Source organism: Bufo bufo, chromosome 6 (genome assembly GCF_905171765.1).
Source record: "Bufo bufo chromosome 6, aBufBuf1.1, whole genome shotgun sequence".
Lineage (NCBI taxonomy): Eukaryota > Metazoa > Chordata > Amphibia > Anura > Bufonidae > Bufo > Bufo bufo.
In genome coordinates, this window is record NC_053394.1 from 383,323,838 (window position 1) to 383,348,501 (window position 24,664).

Sequence of the window (24,664 nt, forward strand, 5' to 3'; positions counted from 1 at the left end):
CTATTTGTGAACAAGTGAGGGAGTCTGTTTAACACTATATGGTGTTACTTTACACCCTCAGTATGGCTACAATAGGATCTAATACAGACAAGCAGTGGAGCCAACACACAAAAACCCTATAAAACCCCATACATATCTTGGGCTCGAGGACTCACTGAAAGTAAAGTGTCTATTTTTTTATTCTAATGTTGCCACTATCGCTATGGACAAAACACATTAAATAAGAAAGTACTGTGCCTACCGTTACTGTAACTCTGTGTGGGGAGGAGGATCTGTTAGGAGATGGAAGGGTAAGGTGTGCCTTGCCATGTGTACAGTATAGTACAGTATGTTCGGCTTATTTATAAGGACCAGGCTGCAGGAGATGTGTGTATTATCCTGATATAGCGATACTGGCATTTAGGCAAAAGGGGGCATAGATAGAAATATCACTACTGGGGATGATGAAATTAGATATCAGGTATATAGCTATATACTAACTATAGTGATAGGCGAGCACTCTTCATTTGGCAATGTTGATAAAATTTAATTAAATCACACAATCGTAATACACGTGTATAACATAGGAAAATAAAACAATATAAAATACATTAAAATCTAATAAAAATAATAATCACGAACAAACAGGAAATAAAAAGACAAGAAGAAGTCACAGGAAGAGGGCGATCACACAGGAGACACTAATAAAAAAATGACACAACCATAATAAATTTAAGTTCAGTTCAACTCACCAACCCACAAACACTATTATTAGAAAAAGGTCTAAAATTTGCACCCACAGAAAAACTGGACAAGTTCTCAGTCTATATAGGGATCCAAAAATTTATAAGAAACCTTTGTCTGAAAAAACATTTTTTAAAAAGTCCCATAATGAGGACAGACCCCAAGGATCAATTGGGGAAGGTGATACTCAAAAATAAGTCAACATTATTTCCCCGGAATGAAATTAGCGCAGAAATGTCCACTTTCCAAAAGAATGTCGAAATGGACATACGCAAACTAAAAATATAATATCTTGGACAAGAGAATCTAACTAGACAAGAGTGCCATGCTATAAAACAACTGCAGAAAAATGAAAAGATTACCATACTCCCCGCAGATAAAGGGGGCAGAGTAGTGGTCTTGAACACTACGGATTATAATAACGAATGTCTGCGACAGTTGGAAGATGTGGATACATATGAGAGGTTGAGAAGTGACCCGCTGGGAGGTTTTGATCAAGAACTCAAGGCATTATGTAAAAAGGGTTTGGACTCTTCTGTCATCTCCAATCAGGAACATGACTTTATTTTGGGGACACAGAGGAGACTACCGGTCTTCTACTGTCTCCCCAAAATTCACAAATGCATGGAAAGGCCCCCCGGTAGACCAATAGTCTGGGGCATTGGCTCTATATCTTCAAACCTGTCGACGTATATAGACGTACAAATACAACCCGTTGTGAAAAAAACTAGTTCGTATATTAAAGACACAACCCATATTATACAAATATTAGAGAAATTGGAAGTTGAACCAAAGTGGATCATGGGTACACTTGATGTACAGTCTTTATATACGGTAATTGATCATCAACAGGGTATGATGGCAGTGGGGGAACAAATGAAGAGGGATGGAGAAATGAATGAGGCACATATGAATTTTATTTTAGAAGGTATCAGTTACATCCTGACCCACAATTATTTTTATTTTGAGGGTAATTTTTACCTACAAAAATGTGGGACCGCCATGGGGACCAGATTCGCCCCGAGTTACGCAAATTTATTTTTGGCAGAATGGGAAGAAAATTACATTAAACCCAAACTGGGGGTGGATCTGGCCCTATGGCGGAGATTTATAGATGATATTATTTTTGTTTGGAAAGGGAGTAGAGAGAAGCTGGAACTATTCCTGAAGGATATAAACCAGAATACACTGAACCTGAGGTTCACTTCAAACATTATGGAAGTGACGGAATTCCTTGACTTAAAGATTAAAATGCAAGAAAATAGATATGTGTGCAATACATTCACCAAACCCACATCTAAAAATAGCTTTATACAGTTCTCTAGCTGCCATCTGCCAAGCTGGCTGATTAATATACCTTTCGGCCAGTTTGGCAGAATCAGAAGAAACTGTACACAGGATGAGGACTTCGAGTTAGAAGCTGCTAGAATGAAGGATCAATTCATGGACAAACAATATCCAGAGAAGATTTTGGATGAAGCTTTGGTGAAAACTAGAAATAGAGAGAGACAAACCTGGTTCCAAGATAAAGAACCAAAAATAGAAAAAAGTCAGGAGAATGGTATAATAAATAGTAGAATTATTCTCCCATTTAACAATAATTATAAAAGAGTGCAAAAAATTATAAAAAAAACCACTGGCACCACATTCTGAGTGATAAGTATATAGGTCATCTTCTGCCAACTATACCATCTTTAACATTTACCAAAGCACCCAATTTGGGTTTAAAAGTAGCCCCATCCATTAAGAAACCAACAAAGCAAGATAACACCATGATGGGCACTTGGATGAAACTGAAGGGTTTCTTCAAGTGTGGTAAATGCATGGCATGTAAGATTAACCCTATACCAAGGAAAATAACAACTATTTCTTCTACTCAGAATACATATAAATGGGAGATTAAGGATTGTCTTACCTGCAACACCGCCGGTGTCATCTACCTTATACAGTGTCCATGTAAAAGACAGTACATAGGACGAACCAAACGTCCTATGAAAACCAGATTGGCAGAACACATATCCAATATACGGAAGGGATATGACAAGCATTGCCTGTCTAAACACTTTAGAGATGTCCATAATAAAGATCCATCCAATCTGGTTTTCATGGCACTGGAGAAGGTGGATGTACACTGGCGAGGGGGCAATTATATCAAACAGATGTCCAAGATTGAGTCAAGACGTATATATGAGTTCGGATCGATGCTACCAGCGGGTCTGAATGCCGAACTAGAAATCTTTGGGTTTTTGTAGGCTGGGTGCCCCTGATGCCGACTCATACGCCGCAGTTTGGCCGTTTATCGGCACTGCGTCGACTTTGACTGGGGCCCCCAGCCCCATACAACTCAACTAATATCCCACTCAATCCCATATGCATCCACAAATCCGTCTTGTTCATATATCACTTAGAGACACATGGATTAAAATTATCTACAGTCTAAAATTCTCATGAAAAATTCGCAAAAAAATGTTTTTTGCTATAAGAAATCCGCTATGAATTTATCCCTGAATTTTACGTATCATGTTTTATATAAAAAAACTTTTTAATCAAAGTATATTTTACATAATTTTTAAACATGTTGAAAGGCATATATCATGGCATCTATGAAGAATAAGATGTTAAGATGCTAAGATATATGGGTTATGGTCATGAAATTATATTTATGTGATTATAAATTTGAAAATGACATAACTCTGCAAAGCAATCATAAATAGTAAATCTGTTTACACCATAAGTTCCCAAGGGTCAAAGGGAATATCCAGCAGAAAAAACGCAGATGCACCCAAAAAAACGCATGAAAATTGCATACAAAAAAACGCAAGATAAATCGCTTTTATATGGAAATCCAGTTCTCCATAGTTTGGGTGCCTATTTGGATATAAAAGGCGGAGGCCATCAGGTGTCTTGATACCACTGATGAAGGGAAAGCTAATTCCCGAAACGCGTCTTGAACGGATCAGATACCTGTAAACAGCACCTCCGCAGTCATAAGCATGGCCACGCTATGCAAATTGTATCGAAAGGACAGTCGAAACAATATTGGCACTAAGATTTAAGGACCGAAAAGATTCCTTCCTCTGTATCAAGCCGGAAGAGTAACAAGCACGGACTAAGCACATACTGCCAGTCTCGTCCGAACTCCCGCGATATCTCGGGTAAGCCGGCTAGAGAGGCAAGGAGTGAGACGCCAACAACCTCTCGCGTCACCCGAGCCTCGTCTGATACGCCTGGGAAGGTAAGAGTGTCTAATCTGAAGCCATAAGCCATAAATATATGTAGCCATAAATTATCAATGACTATTGGAGTACTCAAACTAAGAGACGCATCTCCCAAACCATTTCTGGAATATCCTAGTCTTTGAATACCCGTACAGCAACCATTTGGGATATACACCTATATTCATATACATATATGGACTTATCCCCAAGGGATTGTAATTAATATCATCCACAATTGGAGTACAATACAGTTGACCACTGTGTGAACTAGGAACTATTTCAATAGCAGCTCTAATATCTTGTGGATTTTGCTGGCCTTTACTGATAGCTTTATGAAGTATATACCTTGCAGATGTTTTTTTCAGATTTTTTATTAGATTTTAATGTATTTTATATTGTTTTATTTTCCTATGTTATACACGTGTATTACCATTGTGTGATTTAATTAAATTTTATCAACATTGCCAAATGAAGAGTGCTCGCCTATCACTATAGTTTGCATTTCTTTGTTATCAGAGGGTGGGTGTCCCTCTAATTAGGCTAGTAGCACCTGTTCCTATATTTCGTTCGGATTGAGCCACCATTTTTGCTTTTTATATAGCTATATACTGTATATCTAGTTGTTAAGGATCTCCTGACACCCCGACTGCGTACCTCCGTTGATGGATGCTCCCAGTGCCTCCTGAGGACTCCAAGCACTCCACTCGACACCGATACCACCACAGGAACTAGGAACAGCTCTTACAAGAGCTAGGAGTAATAGCCAGGGGGAGTATACACGTATAACAATCCCCACACACATGAGACGAGGCTTTATGTTGAGTGTAAAACAGGAACACTTTATTGAACACACAGCATTGACTTATATACACATGACATACTGAGGACATGACATAGCAGCCAATCCTGTACAGTTTAAACACAAAACTAACCCTATTCAACAAACACAATGGCATTGTCTGTGACGCAATTAACAAACACACTGACATTGTCTTTGACACAATTAACTAACACAATGGCATGGTCTGTGACACAATTAACAAAATACAATTACCAAAACACATTGGGCTCTGCCTGTGATACAATTACCAAACATAATGGGCTAACTTAATCACTCACAGGCAGAAAACACAAATTTTTCCCAAAACACAGAAAACACCTCAAAACCCCACATATCCCCATAATGTATACATCCATGGACAGCTCTGATCTGGGTGAACAACATATCCAAAAATCACCCAGATCCGAGCAGGGGTTCCCAAATTCCATGGAAGTCACATTTGGCCGACCGCAAGCATGGCTTTCCTGCCCAAAACAGTTCCACAGATTTAAGCTGTGTGGCCGGTCTGTCTTCTCCTTCAAAGTTAGTATGGGCCATAATCCTGAGGCAAGAGGCTGGCAAACAGGCCCCTCAAAAACCCAGTGGCGAGGTTAGTTTCGCCACACATCTCCCCCTCCCAGGGAAGGCTAACCAGATACCTGACCTCACGCCGGTCGGTACCTGAGTTAGTCTGGCAGTCCACCCACAACCAAATACTGGACCTGTTGAATTTGGTAGCCTGTCTCTGTCCAGTGAGTCCACCAAGGTTATGTTGGTAACTGGTACTCCCGGTCTCTGTGTTGCTCCCTGGCTTGGAGTGGAGGGTGCTTTGTGGGCAGGGATCAGCGGTACTCTGCCCTGGTGCCAGCGCTACCACGGAAGAAGCCTGGCTAGAGCCTGGTTGTTGGAGGGGGAGACGGACTGTCTCCCCTTTGGATACCCAGCTCTGCTGCTGGAGGGGGAGACCGACTGTCTCCCCTTTGGCTAAACAGCCCTGTTGCTGGGGGACAGGACTGACTGTCCCTACCCCCTGTGCTGTAAGTGCAGAGACCACGGTCCCATCTGCACTGTTGTGGGGCTTACTGTCTCCCCCTGGTGCGTTAAGCTGCCGCTGGGGAGAGGGGGTAACGAGCTCCTCTCCCATACATACTTCCAGCCACTGTCTCTGCTCCCAATACAGTGTCCTGCTGCTGGGGAAAGGAGACTGGGCTCTCTATTCCCTGCTGGACATTCTGCCGCTGAGGGACAGGACCGACTGTCTCTGCCCCCTGTAACTCAGCCTGCCGCTGGGGAATGGAGACTGGGCTCCCAATTCCCAATACAATAAATCACATTGCCGCTGGGGGACAGGACCTACTGTCTCTGCCCCCTGTAACTCAGCCTGCCGCTGGGGAATGGAGACTGGGCTCCCAATTCCCTGCAGGACTGGTGGAGAGACCTTGGTCCCATCTCCACCAGCCCCCTGGGGTTCTTCCCAGTAAACCTCCACAATATCTTCCCAGCTGAAGAGGTCTGGATCCGGGTCTGTCACTCTGCTCTCCTGCTGAGCCTTCTCACTGGAGTGGAACAGCTGCTGGTAGCCCTGTTCCAGCTCCATCTCCCGGGTCACCAGGTGGACCAGGTCTTGTGTAGGGCTCCCAAACTCCAGCTCTGAAAAAGTCTCCCATAACAAGCCAGGACCATCAAACTCCTCTCCCTCTGGCTTGTCATGCTCAGCTGTCCTGGGTAGGTATTGTGCCCCATACCACCAGAGCGCCTGGTAGGCATCTTCCAGCCACAGCTCCTGCCATGCTAGGTGTTCCAATTTCTTTACCCATTCCCCCCGGGGCTGCTCTCCCAGGAAGGGCATCCGCAGGGCTACTCGCTTCTGCAACCGCTGGTCTTCCGTGGGGAGTCTCTCGTCCCGCATATACTCCACAATACCCAGTGCCTGGTACCAGATGCCTTTGCGGACTGCATCTCGGTCATCCATGACACCCTCATCGTACTCCACTGCTGTTTCCATTCTGGTGCTGTCAGGGTCGCTGTACTAGGACATGCGTTGCCCTCAAATTGTAAAATCCATGGAATGGTGTCTCCTGTAGCTGTCCTTCTGGCTGTGGGAACGATCCCGCCGCTTGCCACCAATGTAAAGGATCTCTTGACACCCCGACTGCGTACCTCCGTTGATGGATGCTCCCAGTGCCTCCCGAGGACTCCAAGTACTCCACTCGACACCGATACCACCACAGGAACCAGGAACAGGAACAGGAACAGCTCTTACAAGAGCTAGGATTAATAGCCAGGAGAGTATACACGTATAGCAATTCCCACACACATGAGACGAGGCTCTATGTTGAGTGTAAAACAGGAACACTTTATTGAACACAGAGCATTGACTTATATACACATGACATACTGAGGACATGACATAGCAGCCAATCCTGTACAGTTTAAACACAAAACTAACCATATTCAACAAACACAATGGCATTGTCTGTGACGCAATTAACAAACACACTGGCATTGTCTTTGACGCAATTAACTAACACAATGGCATGGTCTGTGACGCAATTAACAAAATACAATTACCAAAACACATTGGGCTCTGCCTGTGATACAATTACCAAACATAATGGGCGAACTTAACCACCTCAGCCCCTATAGCTTAAACACCCTTAATGACCAGGCCACTTTTTACACTTCTGACCTACCCTACTTTAACCGTTTATTGCTCGGTCATGCAACTTACCACCCAAATGAATTTTACCTCCTTTTCTTCTCACTAATAGAGCTTTCATTTGGTGGTAATTCATTGCTGCTGACATTTTTACTTTTTTTTGTTATTAATCGAAATTTATCGATTTATTTGCAAAAAAATGACATTTTTCACTTTCAGGTGTAAAATTTTGCAAAAAAAACGACATCCATATATAAATTTTTCTCTAAATTTATTGTTCTACATGTCTTTGATAATAAAAAAATGTTTGGGTAAAAAAAAAATGGTCTGGGTAAAAGTTATAGCGTTTACAATCTATGGTACAAAAATGTGAATTTCCGCTTTTTGAAGCAGCTCTGACTTTCTGAGCACCTGTCATGTTTCCTGAGGTTCTACAATGCCCAGACAGTACAAACACCCCACAAATGACCCCATTTCAGAAAGTAGACACCCTAAGGTATTCGCTGATGGGCATAGTGAGTTCATAGAAGTTTTTATTTTTTGTCACAAGTTAGTGGAAAATGATTTTTTTAATTTATTTTTTCTTACAAAGTCTCATATTCCACTAACTTGTGACAAAAAATAAAAACTTCTATGAACTCACTATGCCCATCAGCGAATACCTTGGGGTGTCTTCTTTCCAAAATGGGGTCACTTGTGGGGTAGTTATACTGCCCTGGCATTTTAGGGACCCAAATGTGTGGTAAGTAGTTTGAAATCAAAATGTGTAAAAAATGGCCGGTGAAATCCGAAAGGTGCTCTTTGGAATGAGGGCCCCTTTGCCCACCTAGGCTGCAAAAAAGTGTCACACATGTGGTATCTCCGTACTCAGGAGAAGTTGGGCAATGTGTTTTGGGGTGTCATTTTACATATACCCATGCTGGGTGAGATAAATATCTTGGTCAAATGCCAACTTTGTATAAAAAAAATGGGAAAAGTTGTCATTTGCCAAGATATTTCTCTCACCCAGCATGGGTATATGTAAAATGACACCCCAAAACACATTGCCCAACTTCTCCTGAGTACGGAGATACCACATGTGTGACACTTTTTTGCAGCCTAGGTGGGCAAAGGGGCCCACATTCCAAAGAGCACCTTTCGGATTTCACCGGCCATTTTTTACACATTTTGATTTCAAACTACTTACCACATATTTGGGCCCCTAGAATGCCAGGGCAGTATAACTACCCCACAAGTGACCCCATTTTGGAAAGAAGACACCCCAAGGTATTCCATGAGGGGCATGGCGAGTTCCTAGAATTTTGTATTTTTTGTCACAAGTTAGCGGAAAATGATGATTTTTTTATTTTTATTTTTTTCCTTACAAAGTCTCATATTCCACTAACTTGTGACAAAAAATAAAAACTTCCATGAACTCACTATGCCCATCAGCGAATACCTTGGGGTGTCTTCTTTTCAAAATGGGGTCACTTGTGGGGTAGTTATATTGCCCTGGCATTCTAGGGGCCCAAATGTGTGGTAAGTAGTTTGAAATCAAAATGTGTAAAAAATGGCCGGTGAAATCTGAAAGGTGCTCTTTGGAATGTGAGCCCCTTTGCCCACCTAGGCTGCAAAAAAGTGTCACACATCTGGTATCGCCGTATTCAGGAGAAGTTGGGCAATGTGTTTTGGGGTGTCATTTTACATATACCCATGCTGGGTGAGAGAAATATCTTGGCAAACGACAACTTTTCCCATTTTTTTATACAAAGTTGGCATTTGACCAAAATATTTATCTCACCCAGCATGGGTATATGTAAAATGACACCCCAAAACACATTGCCCAACTTCTCCTGAGTACGGAGATACCACATGTGTGACACTTTTTTGCAGCCTAGGTGGGCAAAGGGGCCCACATTCCAAAGAGCACCTTTCGGATTTCACCGGCCATTTTTTTACAGATTTTGATTTCAAACTACTTACCACACATTTGGGCCCCTAGAATGCCAGGGCAGTATAACTACCCCACAAGTGACCCCATTTTGGAAAGAAGACACCCCCAGGTATTCGCTGATGGGCATAGTGAGTTCATGGAAGTTTTTATTTTTTGTCACAAATTAGTGGAATATGAGACTTTGTAAGAAAAAAAATAAAATCATCATTTTCCGCTAACTTGTGACAAAAAATATAAAATTCTAGGAACTCTCCATGCCGCTCACAGAATACCTTGGGGTGTCTTCTTTCCAAAATGGGGTCACTTGTGGGGTAGTTATACTGCCCTGGCATTTTCCAGGGGCCCTAATGTGTGGTAAGTAGGTAAATGACCTGTGAAATCCTAAAGGTGCTCTTTGGAATGTGGGCCCCTTTGCCCACCTAGGCTGCAAAAAAGTGTCACACATGTGGTATCGCCGTATTCAGGAGAAGTTGGGCAATGTGTTTTGGGGTGTCTTTTTACATATACTCATGCTGGGTGAGAGAAATATCTCGGCAAAAGACTACTTTTCCCATTTTTTTATACAAAGTTGGCATTTGACCAAGATATTTTTCTCACCCAGCATGGGTATATGTAAAATGACACCCCAAAACACATTGCCCAACTTCTCCTGAGTACGGCGATACCAGATGTGTGACACTTTTTTGCAGCCTAGATGCGCAAAGGGGCCCGCATTCCTTTTATGAGGGCATTTTTAGACATTTGGATCCCAGACTTCTTCTCACGCTTTAGGGCCCCTAGAATGCCAGGGCAGTATAAATACCCCACATGTGACCCCATTTTGGAAAGAAGACACCCCAAGGTATTCAATGAGCGGCATGGCGAGTTCATCGGATTTTTTTTTTTATTTGCACAAGTTAGCGGAAATTGATTTTGATTTTATTTTTTCTCACAAAGTCTCCCTTTCCGCTAACTTGGGACAAAAATCTTTCATGGACTCAATATGCCCCTCACGGAATACCTTGGGGTGTCTTCTTTCTGAAATGGGGTCACATGTGGGGTATTTATACTGCCCTGGCATTCTAGGGGCCCTAAAGCGTGAGAATAAGTCTGGAATATAAATGTCTAACAATTTTTACGCATTTGGATTCCGTGAGGGGTATGGCTAGTTCATGTGAGATTTTATTTTTTGACACAAGTTAGTGGAATATGAGACTTTGTAAGAAAAAATATAATAATTTCCGCTAACTTGGGCCAAAAAAATGTCTGAATGCAGCCTTACAGGGGGGTGATCAATGACAGGGGGGTGATCAGGGAGTCTATATGGGGTGATCACCCCCCTGTAAGGCTCCATTCAGACGTCTGTATGTGCTTTGCGGATCCGATCCATGTATCAGTGGATCCGTAAAAATCATACGGACATCTGAATGCAGCCTTACAGGGGGGTGATCAATGACAGGGGGGTGATCAATGACAGGGGGGTGATCAATGACAGGGCGGTTATTAGGGAGTCTATATGGGGTGATCACCCCCCTGTCATTGATCACCCCCCTGTAAGGCTGCATTCAGATGTCCGTATGCGTTTTGCGGATACGATCCATGTATCAGTGGATCCGTAAAAATCATACGGACATCTGAATGCAGCCTTACAGGCGGGTGATCAATGACAGGGGGGTGATCAGGGAGTCTATATGGGGTGATCACCCCCGTCATTGATTACCCCCCTGTAAGGCTGCATTCAGATGTCCGTATGCGTTTTGCGGATCCGATCCATCTATCAGTGGATCCGTAAAAATCATACGGACGTCTGAATGGAGCTTTACAGGGGGGTGATCAATGACAGGGGAGTGATCAGGGAGTCTATATGGGGTGATCAGGGGCTAATAAGGGGTTAATAAGTGACAGGGGGGGTGTAGTGTAGTGGTGCTTGGTGCTACATATTGCTGAGCTACCTGTGTCCTCTGGTGGTCGATCCAAACAAAAGGGACCACCAGAGGACCAGGTAGCAGGTATATTAGACGCTGTTATCAAAACAGCGTCTAATATACCTGTTAGGGGTTAAAAAAATCGCTTCTCCAGCCTGCCAGCGAACGATCGCCGCTGGCAGGCTGGAGATCCACTCGCTTACCTTCCAATCCTGTGAACGCGCGCGCCTGAAGTCACTTTGCGAGGCTTACATAATAGAAACCGCCCAAAAATGATGCCATTCTATAAACTACACCCCTCAAGGTATTCAAAACTGATTTTACAAACTTTGTTAACCCTTTAGGTGTTGCACAAGATTTAATGGAAAATAGAGATACAATTTCAAAATTTCACTTTTTTGGCAGATTTTCCATTTTAATATTTTTTTTCCAGTTACAAAGCAAGGGTTAACAGCCAAACAAAACTCATTATTTATGGCCCTAATTCTGTAGTTTACAGAAACACCCCATATGTGGTCGTAAACTGCTGTACGGGCACACGGCAGGGCGCAGAAGGAAAGAAATGCCATACGGGTTTTTGGAAGGCAGATTTTGCTGGACTTTTTTTTTTGGACACCATGACCCATTTGAAGCCCCCCTGATGCACCCCTAGAGTAGAAACTCCAAAAAAGTGACCCCATTTTAGAAACTACGGGATAGGGTGGCAGTTTTGTTGGTACTAGTTTAGGGTACATATGATTTTCGGTTGCTCTATATTACACTTTTAGTGCGGCAAGGTAACAAGAAATAGCTTTTTTGGCACGTTTTTTTTTTGTTATTTACAACATTCATCTGACAGGTTAGATCATGTGGTATTTTTATAGAGCAGGTTGTCACGGACGCGGTGATACCTAATATGTATACAATCTTTTTATTTATGTAAGTTTGATACAATGACTTCATTTTTAAAACCCAAAAATTGTTTTAGTGTCTCCATAGTCTAAGAGCCATAGTTTTTTCAGTTTTTGGGCGATTATCTTAAGTAGGGTCTCATTTTTTGCGGGATGAGATGACGGTTTGATTGGCACTATTTTGGGGTACATATGACTTTTTGATCGCTTGCTATTACACTTTTTGTTACGTAAGATGACAAAAAATGGCTTTTTTTACACCGTTTTTTTTTTTTACGGTGGTCACCTGAGGGGTTAGGTCATGTGATATTTTTATAGAGCCGGTCGATACGGACGCGGCGATACCTAATATGCATACTTTATTTTTATTTATGTAAGTTTTACACAATGATTTCATTTTTGAAACAAAAAAAATCATGTTTTAGTGTTTCCATAGTCTAAGAGCCATAGTTTTTTCAGTTTTTCGGCGATTATCTTGGGTAGGGTATGATTTTTGCGGGATGAGATGACGGTTTGATTGGTACTATTTTGGCGTACATGCGACTTTTTTGATCACTTTTATTACCTTTTTTGGGAAGTAAGGTGGGCAAAATTTCAATTTTCTCATAGTTTTTATTTTTTTATTTTTATGGCGTTCACCGTGCGGGGAAAGTAACATGACCGTTTTATAGATCAGGTCGTTATGGACGCGGCGATACCTAATATGTGTAGTGTATTTAATTTTTTTAATTTTTATTCAGTGATAAATGTGTTTTTTTTTTTTGTTTTTTTTGACCCAGACCCACTTGGTTCTTGAAGATCCAATGGGTCTGATGTCTGTATAATACAGTACAGTACACTATATAGGGTACTGTACTGTATTTTACTTACACTGAACAGATCTATGCTTTTAGCATAGATCTGTTCAGCACCATGGACAGCAGGACGCCTGAGAAGGCGTCCTGTTGCCATGGGAACCTTCCCCGTCTGCCACAACTTCGCAGACGGGAAAGGGTGAGCACGGGGCTGGCAGGGGGCTGTCGGGGGGCTCTCTCCCTCTCCATCGGGGGGCTGCAAAGGCACAGCAGCCCCCCGATGGGAGAGGGAGGGAGCTCCCTGACCGATGACAGTTAACCTTTTCCATACAGCGGTCCGTACGGACCGCGGTACGGAAAGGGTTAAACGGCTGACATCTGCACAGATGTCAGCCGTTTATACCAGGGTGCCAGCAATGTGCTGGCACCCTGGTATACCCACTGTACACCAACGATTATTCAAGGGGAGGCGGGCGGGGGATCACGATCCCGCCTGCCGCACCGCCCGCAACCCTCCCCCTGCACCTCCCACCAGGCTAAAATCACTCAGGGGTGCAGGGGGGGGGGATACAGATATATTTTAGGAATACTAAAGTTTCTGATCCCCACGGTCAGGGACCGCGGGGATCAGAAACTGCAGAAATCGCAGCAAACCGCAGGTCTGAATTGACCTGCGGTTTGCTGGCGTTGTGACAGGATGCCGGCTGAATGATTTCAGCCGACATCCCGTTGCGATTAACCCCCGCGTCGCCGGAATACCTATTTAAAATTAGGACGTACCGGTACGCCCTGAGTCCTTAAGGACTCGGGAAATAGGGCGTACCGGTACGCCCTACGTCCTTAAGGGGTTAATACTTAATACACCGCTCAATTAGTGTACAGTATGTCTTTAGATCTGTGACTGTACAAGTGGATTAAATTTTGATAACACCAGGTGTTATCTCGGGATCGCGGACTCACTGAAAGTAAAGTGTCCATCTTTTATTGTATTGTTGGCACTATCACTATGGACAAAACAGATTAAAAGTACTGTGCCTACCCTTTTGCATATATTTAAATATAAGATCGATGGCCGGCTCTGTATATAAAATATTAATCTATTTATTTTTTTAATTAATATACTGTGCATAAAATCGCTAAAAACCCTGTATCCTTATTTTTAAAAAAAACATAGAAAAAGATAACAAAAAAATTGAAAAATACAATTGCACATTTTATTACTACCATATAATAGTACTGTAGTGAGCAGATAACCACTAAACAAGATCCATGATTGCCAGCTATATATATATATTTATACACAAATACAGTAGATACACTGTACAGTATATACACTCTGAACCTAAGCCATTCCAATATTTATATGTGGACATTACATTAAGTGCACAGATTTGTCCACCACAAGAACGGCTATCTGTGAAATTATATGAATGGCTGAACTTGAGCTATTCCCACATATATATATACTGTAGATATGCGCATTATATTAACTGCACAGTTATCAATATAATATAATACGCATATCTACAGTATATACACTCACCTAAAGAATTATTAGGAACACCTGTTCTATTTCTCATTAATGCGATTATCTAGTCAACCAATCACATGGCAGTTGCTTCAATGCATTTAGGGGTGTGGTCCTGGTCAAGACAATCTCCTGAACTTCAAACTGAATGTCAGAATTGGAAAGAAAGGTGATTTAAGCAATTTTGAGCGTGGTATGGTTGTTGGTGCCAGACGGGCTGGTCTGAGTATTTCACAATCTGCTCAGTTACTGGGATTTTCACGCACAACCATTTCTAGGGTTTACAAAGAATGGTGTGAAAAGGGAAAAACATCCAGTATGCGGCAGTCCTGTGGGCAAAAATGCCTTGTTGATGCTAGAGGTCAGAGGAGAATGGGCCGACTGATTCAAGCTGATAGAAGAGCAACGTTGACTGAAATAACCACTCGTTAAAACCGAGGTATGCAGCAAAGCATTTGTGAAGCCACAACATGCATAACCTTGAGGCGGATGGGCTACAACAGCAGAAGACCCCACTGGGTACCACTCATCTCCACTACAAATAGGAAAAAGAGGCTACAATTTGCACGAGCTCACCAAAATTGGACTGTTGAAGACTGGAAAAATGGTTTCTTGAACATGACAATGAGTTCACTATACTAAAATGGCCCCCACAGTCACCAGATCTCAACCCAATAGAGCATCTTTGGGATGTGGTGGAACGGGAGCTTCGTGCCCTGGATGTGCATCCCTCAAATCTCCATCAACTTATCCTATCAATATGGGCCAACATTTCTAAAGAATGCTATCAGCACCTTGTTGAATCAATGCCACGTAGAATTAAGGCAGTTCTGAAGGCAAAAGGGGGTCCAACACCGTATTAGTATGGTGTTCCTAATAATTCTTTAGGTGAGTGTATATGCAGGAATGTCTCAAGTTTGGCCATTCATATAATTTCATAGCCGTTTTTGTGGTGAACAATCGTGTATCTTGTATAGTGGTTATCTGCTCACTACAGTACTATATTATGGTAGTAATAACATGGATTTTTGTGTTTTTATGCACTGTATATTATTTTATATATACAATATTTATATTGCATATATTTACATATATACAAAAGGGTAGACACGGTACTTTCTTGTTTAATGTGGTTTGTCCCTAGTAATAGTGCCAACATACTGTACAATAAAAGATGGATACTTTACTTTCAGTGAGTCCGCGATCCTGAGATAAGTATGTGGTTGTATAGGGTTGGAGCCCCCAGCATGGCATGTGCACACCTGCTTGTTATAGCAATATTTTATTGATTACAAAAATCAATGTATAAAAATTAATCATTAATTAATAAAAATAGAAATATTAGAGAGTGGATATATATGTACAAAACTATGTACTAATTAATAACCCCCCCCCCCCCCCCTACACTAGACACTTTCTTACCACATGTAGCATTTTCTTTCATGACATGAGCGCACCTTCCTCAGGCGCTCAGTGCGATCCTGCTATGTAGTTAGGATTGCGGTCTCTGGCAGCATTACCATCTGGAGTCCCCATCGAAATCTCTCCCCGCCTGAACCCACCATAGCACCATCTCCCAACATCCAGAGTCCCAATGTTAACTCCTTCTTAGCTGAATTGACTATTAAATAAAGTAACAGTTTATTAATATTATTATAGACACACAGCGGGACCGCGCTCCTCCTGCTGCCACATTGCGCTTGTCACTGGCGCATACCGCCAGCATACAGCTCTTCTATAATTGAAATAAAGACAAGTTAAATATTTTCGTTACCTATACATGCCTATGTATATATAGTACACCTTCTCTCCGCAGATTTAGTGTAGATATCCCTGCAATTAAGATATAGATCTTCTCTCTATCACATAATTAAGATATCGGGGATAAAGAAATAAATATATCACCAGTCCGCAATAATGCTATGCAGCAGGTCCGGAAAGTGATGTGGGTTCAATCACGTTATAAACAAGTACAATATATGGGGTTCGGACCGCGCTTCTGGTCCAGGTCAGTGTGCAAGTTCTTAGTCCTTCTTACTTCCTCGTTTACAAAGAGTATCGGGGATATCTACACTAAAGCTGGGGAGACTATATTACCGGACTATGGATCGGAGAGACTCATACTCTGGCTCAGTGGAGAAATTCACAACTATATATGGAACATTAAGATATACAGGGATTGGTGATATATACCGAGACTTACAGATTGAATATAGGGCTGTAATTACATATAGCAAAGTGTATTGTGTAGTGTAATTACCTACTTTAGATTAACACTGCCATCTGCTGGCTTTGTTATGTATTGCAGCTGCAGTGGTTGTTTCGTTCATAGCGAACTCGCGCTTCAGTAGTAACGTTATGCGAAAAAAAGGAGCGTTAGCGATGATACAACTGTATGTATTTTTGAAGAGATGCTGATGCTCATGCAATAGGTGGCCCTTCAGCTATTTGGGACCCACAATGAGAAACTCCCATGAGCGAGGAGATGGAAGAGGATTCGGAGTTGAAGAAGAAAGAGGATGATGATGCTGAAGGTGACACCACCTCCACCACCTAATCATCACATGGGAGGGGGGGGGGGGCAGAATTGGAAAAATTGGCTCCTTGGGCACTCTGGCCAGATCATGTCATCGTTGACATTGAGCAGTCTGAATACTGGAGGGCCATGCTTTTAGAGCCTAGCTACCAAGGCAAAAGGTTTTCCTCTTGCAGAAAGTTATGACAAATTATGTTATTATTAGGAAACACTGTGTACACAACTTATGGCGATCAGATGCCTGCCACCAGCATGTCTGAAAGGGGGGCCGCCTCCCCACCTGCAGAGTCACCATAAGGAGCAGAAGCCGCAATAGCTATTTCAGTCTTCTGAACCATATGGAGCAGTTTTTCCATATGCCACACCAGGCTGAGGCCAGTCACCAAGCTGACAGCGCCTGCCACAATGCCCAGGTTCACACCTACCTAAACTATGGCCAGCCTCTGTCGTATGCCCAGGTCCCTGACCCATAGATTTCTTCTGGGCAGGCAGACTGGAACAGTGGCCGAACTGGCACAGCACGCTCGCTATCTTCTTTCTTGTCCAGCCTAACATGTTATCTCAGGGAGGGTTTTCAGCACTGCGGGGGACATGACGACACCTCTAAATGGACCAAGTTGTCCTCCGCCGGTGTACAAAACATCACTTGTCAACATGAGCCAAGCCTGGATTCAGGAGGATTTTCACATTCTTCTGGCTGATTCTGTTATGGGGGTCTCACGTTCTGAATGACTGCTGCTTCCATCCACATAATGTCACTGCGTCTATCTTCACTTTCTGTCATGTCACTAATGCCCCTTTCCCACCATCACATTCTGTAGGGCTGCTCCTGCTGCCGCCTCAGTTATGCAACTGCTGTGACCTGCTGACCATCATCTTCCGTAAGGCTGCTGCTGCCTCCATTATGGCTGCTGCTTCCTCTGCCTCAGCTGCTGCTCCTCACTGCTACTCTCCTACTGTCACCATTAACACAAACCATCTGCCACCTCTACCACTACTACCCCCATCACTACTACTACCATCACCATTAACACAAAGCATCTGCCGCCGATATCATTACTACCCCCACCACTACTACTATATACTTTATATATACTACTAATATTTGGATCCCCTGATGCCTATTTGGACCTGTCCACTGTTCTTTATGGCCCTCAAAGTGTCTCTGACCATGCGTCCTTGATTGCGCAGTTCAATGTTGCACAGGGGTTGAACCCCTGTTTGAAAATGAGGATTCATCCATTTTGGCTTACCTTACTGAAAGAGCAGGATAGGATCCCGGACCAATTACAGGTTTTCCTTGAAGTGCATGACGCTGATACGAATGCCCTCCTCCTTTGGGAAACACTAAAGGCATATTTGAGGGGATGTCTTAAATTATCGATTTCTTATATTAAGAGGGACACCAGGAAAAAAGAGGACTCCCTTAATTCTTGCGTTAGGGAAGCTGAAGCTAGGTTCCTGGCAGACCCATCGGAGACACATAGGCAGGACTGGTTGTTGAAAGGCAGGATGTATTTAGTCCACTTACATGAAAATAGTGACCGCAGACTATTTTTCTATAAACAGCAGGCCTTTGAGATAGGAGATAAGGCGGGGAGACTATTAGCTCACATAGTACATAGAAATACCTCTGCCCCGCCGGTTTTACGTATCCAGGCCCTGGACGGAGAGGTCAAAGAATCTGTCCCGGATATAGTGGCGTGTTTTGCTGACTTCTATCGAGAGTTATATCAAACACGAGTGTCATACTCAGAGATGGAACTCGAGAATTACTTAGATGAAATATCTTGCCCATCACTCTCAATGGAAGACAGCAACCTAATGGAGGAAGATATTACTCTGGAAGGGATACAAAATGCAATTGCCGGATTGTCGAACGGGAAGTCTCTGGGCCCCAATGGGTTGCCACTGGAGGTATACTCCAAGTATGTTGACACTCTTGGGCCCCAATTGAGAGAGATGTTCAAAGAAGCGTGGCGTCTTGGTAGGCTCCCAGACTCCCTGTATGAAGCATCCATAGTAGCCTTGATGCCGTTATGGCGATCCGATTGGCCTGAAGTCTATCATAACCTTACAGTAGTAGACCACTTTAAATACTTGGGGATGGTCATCACCAGAGTACCGGGAGACTCTTACTCCAGAAATGTTGCCCCTCTAGAAGCCATATTCACTGAGAAGTTCAAGGTATGGAAGACCCTTCCTCTGTCTGTCATGGGCAGGATTAATCTAATCAAAATGGTCCTACTGCCTAAAGGATTGTATATACTGGAACATGCTTGCACCCTAATACCACAGAATTTCTTGGACCGCCTGCACTCCTTAATGATTCAGTTCATTTGGGGTAGGGCCAGACACAAACTCGCTATGAATACATTGCAGAGGTCCAAAGCGCAGGGGGGGGCGTCACTACCAAATTTCCATTTGTATTTTTTGGCAGGACAACTGAGATTCTTAGCCGGTTGGGTTAATGGGGAGCCGTTGCAGAACATGGAATACTATTTGCAACAACACCTGGGCTTATCTAACTTGTGGCCTGTACTAGAGAGGGTTGGATCCTTGTCGAGACATATGCTACCGGTGCATAGGCTAGCACAACAGGTTTGGAGGGACGCTAAACTGAGACAATATCAGGATTGGGCCGATACCATACCTCTATGGGATAACCCTTTATTCCCCCATTTGCAAGGGATAGAAGGAACACATACATGGGCAGCGTCCGGGATTGTAACTTTGCAGGATTTGTATAGCGAGGGTGTCCTACGCTCCTTCTCTCAAATCCAAGAACGATTTGGAATAGTACGTACCCAATTCTTTAAATATCTACAGATTAGGCACGCCTTTCAGGAACAATTTAGAGATGGAAATAAGGCCATCTCTTCTTATCCCCTTATTGGAGTTATTAAATCACAAGGACCCCGAGGTATAGTATCTGTACTATACACTCATCTTTTGGAGAATCACATGTCAGCACAACCCATATTAGCTGAGGCCAGATGGAGAGGGAACATTCCGCATCTCTCAGCGGAGGATTGGACAGAGGCGTTGGAAGCAGTCATTAAGGTATCTTAGATTAATCCAGTTATTTGTTACATCGCAGCTACCTAACCCCCACTAGGTTACACAGGATGGGGAGCATTCCCCAATCCAATTGCTTGAGATGCTCACATAATAATGCGGACTTCTGGCATATGATGTGGGAGTGTGTGTACATCAAGTCATACTGGCAAACGGTACTGGGGGTACTCTCATCACTGGGCTTAGGTCCTATTCCACTTTGTCCCAAGGTATGTCTGTTAGGGGTCCTGGATAATGATAGTTGGACCCACTATAATAAGATATTTTTAAGCGAATCTCTATTTTTAGCCCGCAAAGTTATTGCTCTCAAATGGATGGCGGATAATTTACCGACTCTGGGGACATGGAAGAGGTTGGTTAATCAAGTAATTCCTTTTGAGAAAGTGTTATATGTCAATAGAAAATGCCCTGATAAATTCCAGAAGGTATGGGGTCTATGGTGCGAGTCACATTTAACTACTTCGGAGGTCAGCGGTTTCTATAGGCCCTTGATAGGACCAACACATTCCGAGTCTTACGCTCCACTTTGCACAACTCAGTTTATTGTATTATTAATGTATACGCAATAGAAATGCTGTCTCCTTTCCATCGAATTGTATATGTATGTATTACTACCATTCAACGTGATCTGACCTGTAATATGTCTTTGTATTTTGTCTACACGACTGTACCACGAATATGCCTTGTTACTCTCTTTCAATAAAACGAGTTAAAAAAAAAAATATTATACTTGCTGGCGGGTCAAATAAGGAATATACTGTCATGGGGGAGAACCCCTTTGTATAGGTCTATAATAAGAATTGTAGATAAAAATAAAATTAAATTGTGGAGTGTTTCAGGTATTAGAGACAGGCATTCATTTACATGAAACGTTTCGGAGGTCGTCAGTGATGAGATTAATGTACAAAATATGGATGGGAGTTAAATCATTATGGCATAATATAGAACTACATAAGGATACGCTAATATGGAATAATATATACCTAACAGAATTAGGGACTATAGAAAAGAACATCTGGCAGAAATATGGGATAGAAAGACTTGGAGAATGGGGAGGTAAATAGATTTTTATGCAATAAAAACAACTTATGGTTTTTCAGATAAAGAGTTCTTTTATTATATTCAATAAACACACACAATTAAAGTTTTCTCGTGCGAGAAAAGAAATAGGGGTCCTCCCCCAATTCTTATATAAGATTTCAAAAATTACTTTTGAAAAAAAAAAAAAATTATATCCAAGGTATATAATATTCTGTTACTTTAAAAGAATAATAAAGACTGCTCCAAGACAAGGCTGTACAAATGGGATGGAGTAATCGGGCCGATGGAAAATGAAAGATGGGAGAGTATATTGTTGGATACAAGAAGAGTCTCCTTAAACCCGGCCCATAGGCTTATACAGTATTTTATTGTCCATTGTAGGATTGTTTCGGGTATCGAAATATCGATACTTTTGTCCGGTATCAATCTTGATACCGGAATTTGCCATTTATCGATACTAGGAAACATGGAGCGCGCTGCTGTCGGCAGCACAGGGGAGAAGGAAGCAGTCTCTCACTCCCCCCCAGTGCCACCGCTGCCACCAATGAGAGGAGAGGGGGGAAGAGGAGGGGAGGGGCTGTGGCCACTGCGCCACCAATGATGTTAGGCCGCACCCGACCTCTATGAGAGGTAGCTGCGATCCGCGACAGTTAACCCCTGCCGCACCTGTACAAAACAAAAAGTACAAAAAAACAGAAACACCAACATATTAAGTATACTGTAAATCACCTCCTTTCCCAATTTTACATATAAAACATATATAAACAATAAATAAACATATTACATATCACCACGTCCAAATTTTTTTAATATAAATAAATATCTCCTATGCGTGGTATCGAGTATCGCAATACTTTTTTAAATAGGGGTGGACGATTTTCATCTGTTATGGCAATGTAGGCAGATACAAGACTTCTGGAGCAAGATTCTCTTCTGTATTAAAAAATAACCACTCCCTTTTTTTTGGGAAAGGGAGGGGAGGAGGGAAAGGGGAAAATGGAAAAATGAGGATATGTGTATGGATTATATGTAATCAATTAAGGATTTCATGAATTATTGTATAAGTAACTTATGTATTTTAAGTTTATAATGTCTAATAAAAAAAATTATAATAAAAAATTTTATAATAAAAAAAAATTAAAAATTACAGGCTATAGCTACTAGAGAAGGGTCGTTGATCCAGGGAGTTATTCTGATTGCCTGATTGGAGTCGGGAACAATTTTTTCCCCCCTAAAGTGGGAAAATTGGCTTCTACCTCAGTTTTTTTTTTTTGCCTTCCTCTGGATCAACTTGCAGGATAACAGGCCGAACTGGATGGACAGATGTCTTTTTTTCAGCCTTATAAACTATGTTATATCCTATCTGTCATTCGACTTGACTGCAAATAACTGGACATTTACAAGTGTGAATGACGCCCTTTTTTCCACATGTCTGGACACCAGCTCTTGTGGGAATCCAGCTCTATTTTTTGGACTTTTACATATAGGCCCCTGTATTTGCAGTTTTACAGGAATGGAGGGTCCCCATGCCGATCACAGGCAGGTTGGTACCTTTGGGAAACTAGTTTTTTTTTTTTCTCTCACCAAACATTTGTGTTTAGAGGATATATATAAGAAATAAAAACCTTATCTGTCCTTTGATTACCAATATTCATTCAATACAGGAGACTATGTTTGTTTGGGGAGCTTCCACAGCTGTACCAATCATCGCTCCAAGCCCTCAGCTACATCTGGTAACCGAAAGCAAGGCGCTGTTTTATCCCCCTGTTAAAAGGAGCATCTGAAGGAATGAAGCCAGTTAGTTACCACCATAAAAACACATAAGGGAGGTCACTAACGGGCTAAGCATGAAGATGGCTTCTCTTATATGTGGGTTTTTTGATGGTTAACAAGAGATGATTTATGGTTGAAACACTTATCACATTCTGAACATGAAAATGGCTTCTCCCCTGTGTGATTTGTCTGATGAGTAACAAGATCTGATTTATGGTTGAAACATTTTCCACATTCTGAACATGAATATGGCTTCTTTCCTATGTGAATTCTCTGATGTCTAACAAGATGTGATTTACAATGAAAACATTTACCACATTCTAAACATGAAAATGGTTTCTCCCCTGTGTGACTTCTTTGATGTATAACAAGATCTGATTTCTGATTAAAACATTTCCCACATTCTGAACATGAAAATGGCTTCTCCCCTGTGTGACTTCTCTGATGTATAACAAAATGTGATTTATGGTTAAAACATTTCTCACATTCTGAACATGAAAATGGCTTTTCCCCTGTGTGAATTTTCTGATGTGCATCAAGACTTGATTTACGGTTAAAACATTTCCCACATTCTGAACATGAAAATGGCTTCTCCCCTGTGTGAATACTCTGATGTTTAAATAGAGATGATTTATTGGTAAAACATTTCTCACATTCTGAACATGAAAATGGCTTCTCTCCTGTGTGATTTCTCTGATGTTCAACAAGAGCTGATTTCTGCTTAAAACATTTCCCACATTCTGAACATGAAAATGGCTTCTCTCCTGTGTGATTTCTCTGATGTACAACAAGAGCTGATTTACCCTTAAAACATTTTCCACATTCTGAACATGAAAATGGCTTCGCTCCTGTGTGAATTCTCTGATGAACAAGAAGATATGATTTTTGGTTGAAATATTTACCACATTCTGAACATGAAAATGGCTTCTCTCCTGTGTGAATTCTCTGATGAACAAGAAGATATGATTTTTGGTTGAAACATTTACCACATTCTGAACATGAAAATGGCTTCTCTCCTGTGTGATTTCTCTGATGTTTAACAAGAGCTGATTTCTGCTTAAAACCTTTCCCACATTCTGAACATGAAAATGGCTTCTCCCCTGTGTGATTTCTTTGATGTACAACAAGAGCTGATTTATGCTTAAAACATTTCCCACATTCTGAACATGAAAATGACTTCTCCCCTGTGTGATTTCTCTGATGTGTAACAAGATTTGATTTTTGGTGAAAACATTTACCACATTCTGAACATGAAAATGGCTTCTCTCCTGTGTGAATTCTCTGATGTATAAGAAGAGCTGATTTATACTCAAAACATTTACCACATTCTGGACATGAATATGGCTTCTCTCCTGTGTGATTTCTCTGATGTACAACAAGAGCTGATTTATATTCAAAACATTTACTACATTCTGAACATAAAAATGGTTTCTCTTTTACGTGAGATGTTTGATGTTTAGCACCTCTTCTGTCACTTTTATTCTGTGTTTCAGTCTGTGATGAATCAGAAGATCGGACCTGTTTAAAAGAATCAAATGATGCATTGTTGCTGTGATTGGATGAGGGTATATCTTGCATATTGGCATGCTCTTCAAATGTATTTTGTGTGATACCACAATCATCTACTTCAAAATCTGAAGATACCAGATGTTTCTCTAAGTTCCTGGTACAGTCATCTGCCAAGAACAAAACACATTTTATTATTGATAAATAACATTAAAATTGTATTGAAGTTTTATAACATTTTAAATGAAAAAATACACAGAA

At 41.8% G+C, this 24,664-nt stretch overlaps 2 protein-coding genes across 2 annotated transcripts in view; one reads left to right on the top strand and one right to left on the bottom strand.

The window, feature by feature from the left end:
- Nucleotides 1–24,664, top strand: part of LOC121003529 (zinc finger protein 268-like) — a 948,872-nt gene that overhangs the window by 577,223 nt on the left and 346,985 nt on the right. The window lies entirely within an intron of this gene.
- Nucleotides 1–24,664, bottom strand: part of LOC121003520 (zinc finger protein 585A-like) — a 341,252-nt gene that overhangs the window by 250,737 nt on the left and 65,851 nt on the right. The window contains exon 2 of the mRNA XM_040435421.1: nt 23,092–24,267. Coding sequence (XP_040291355.1) covers nt 23,092–24,267 — 1,176 coding nt within the window. The remainder of the gene's footprint in view (nt 1–23,091; nt 24,268–24,664) is intronic.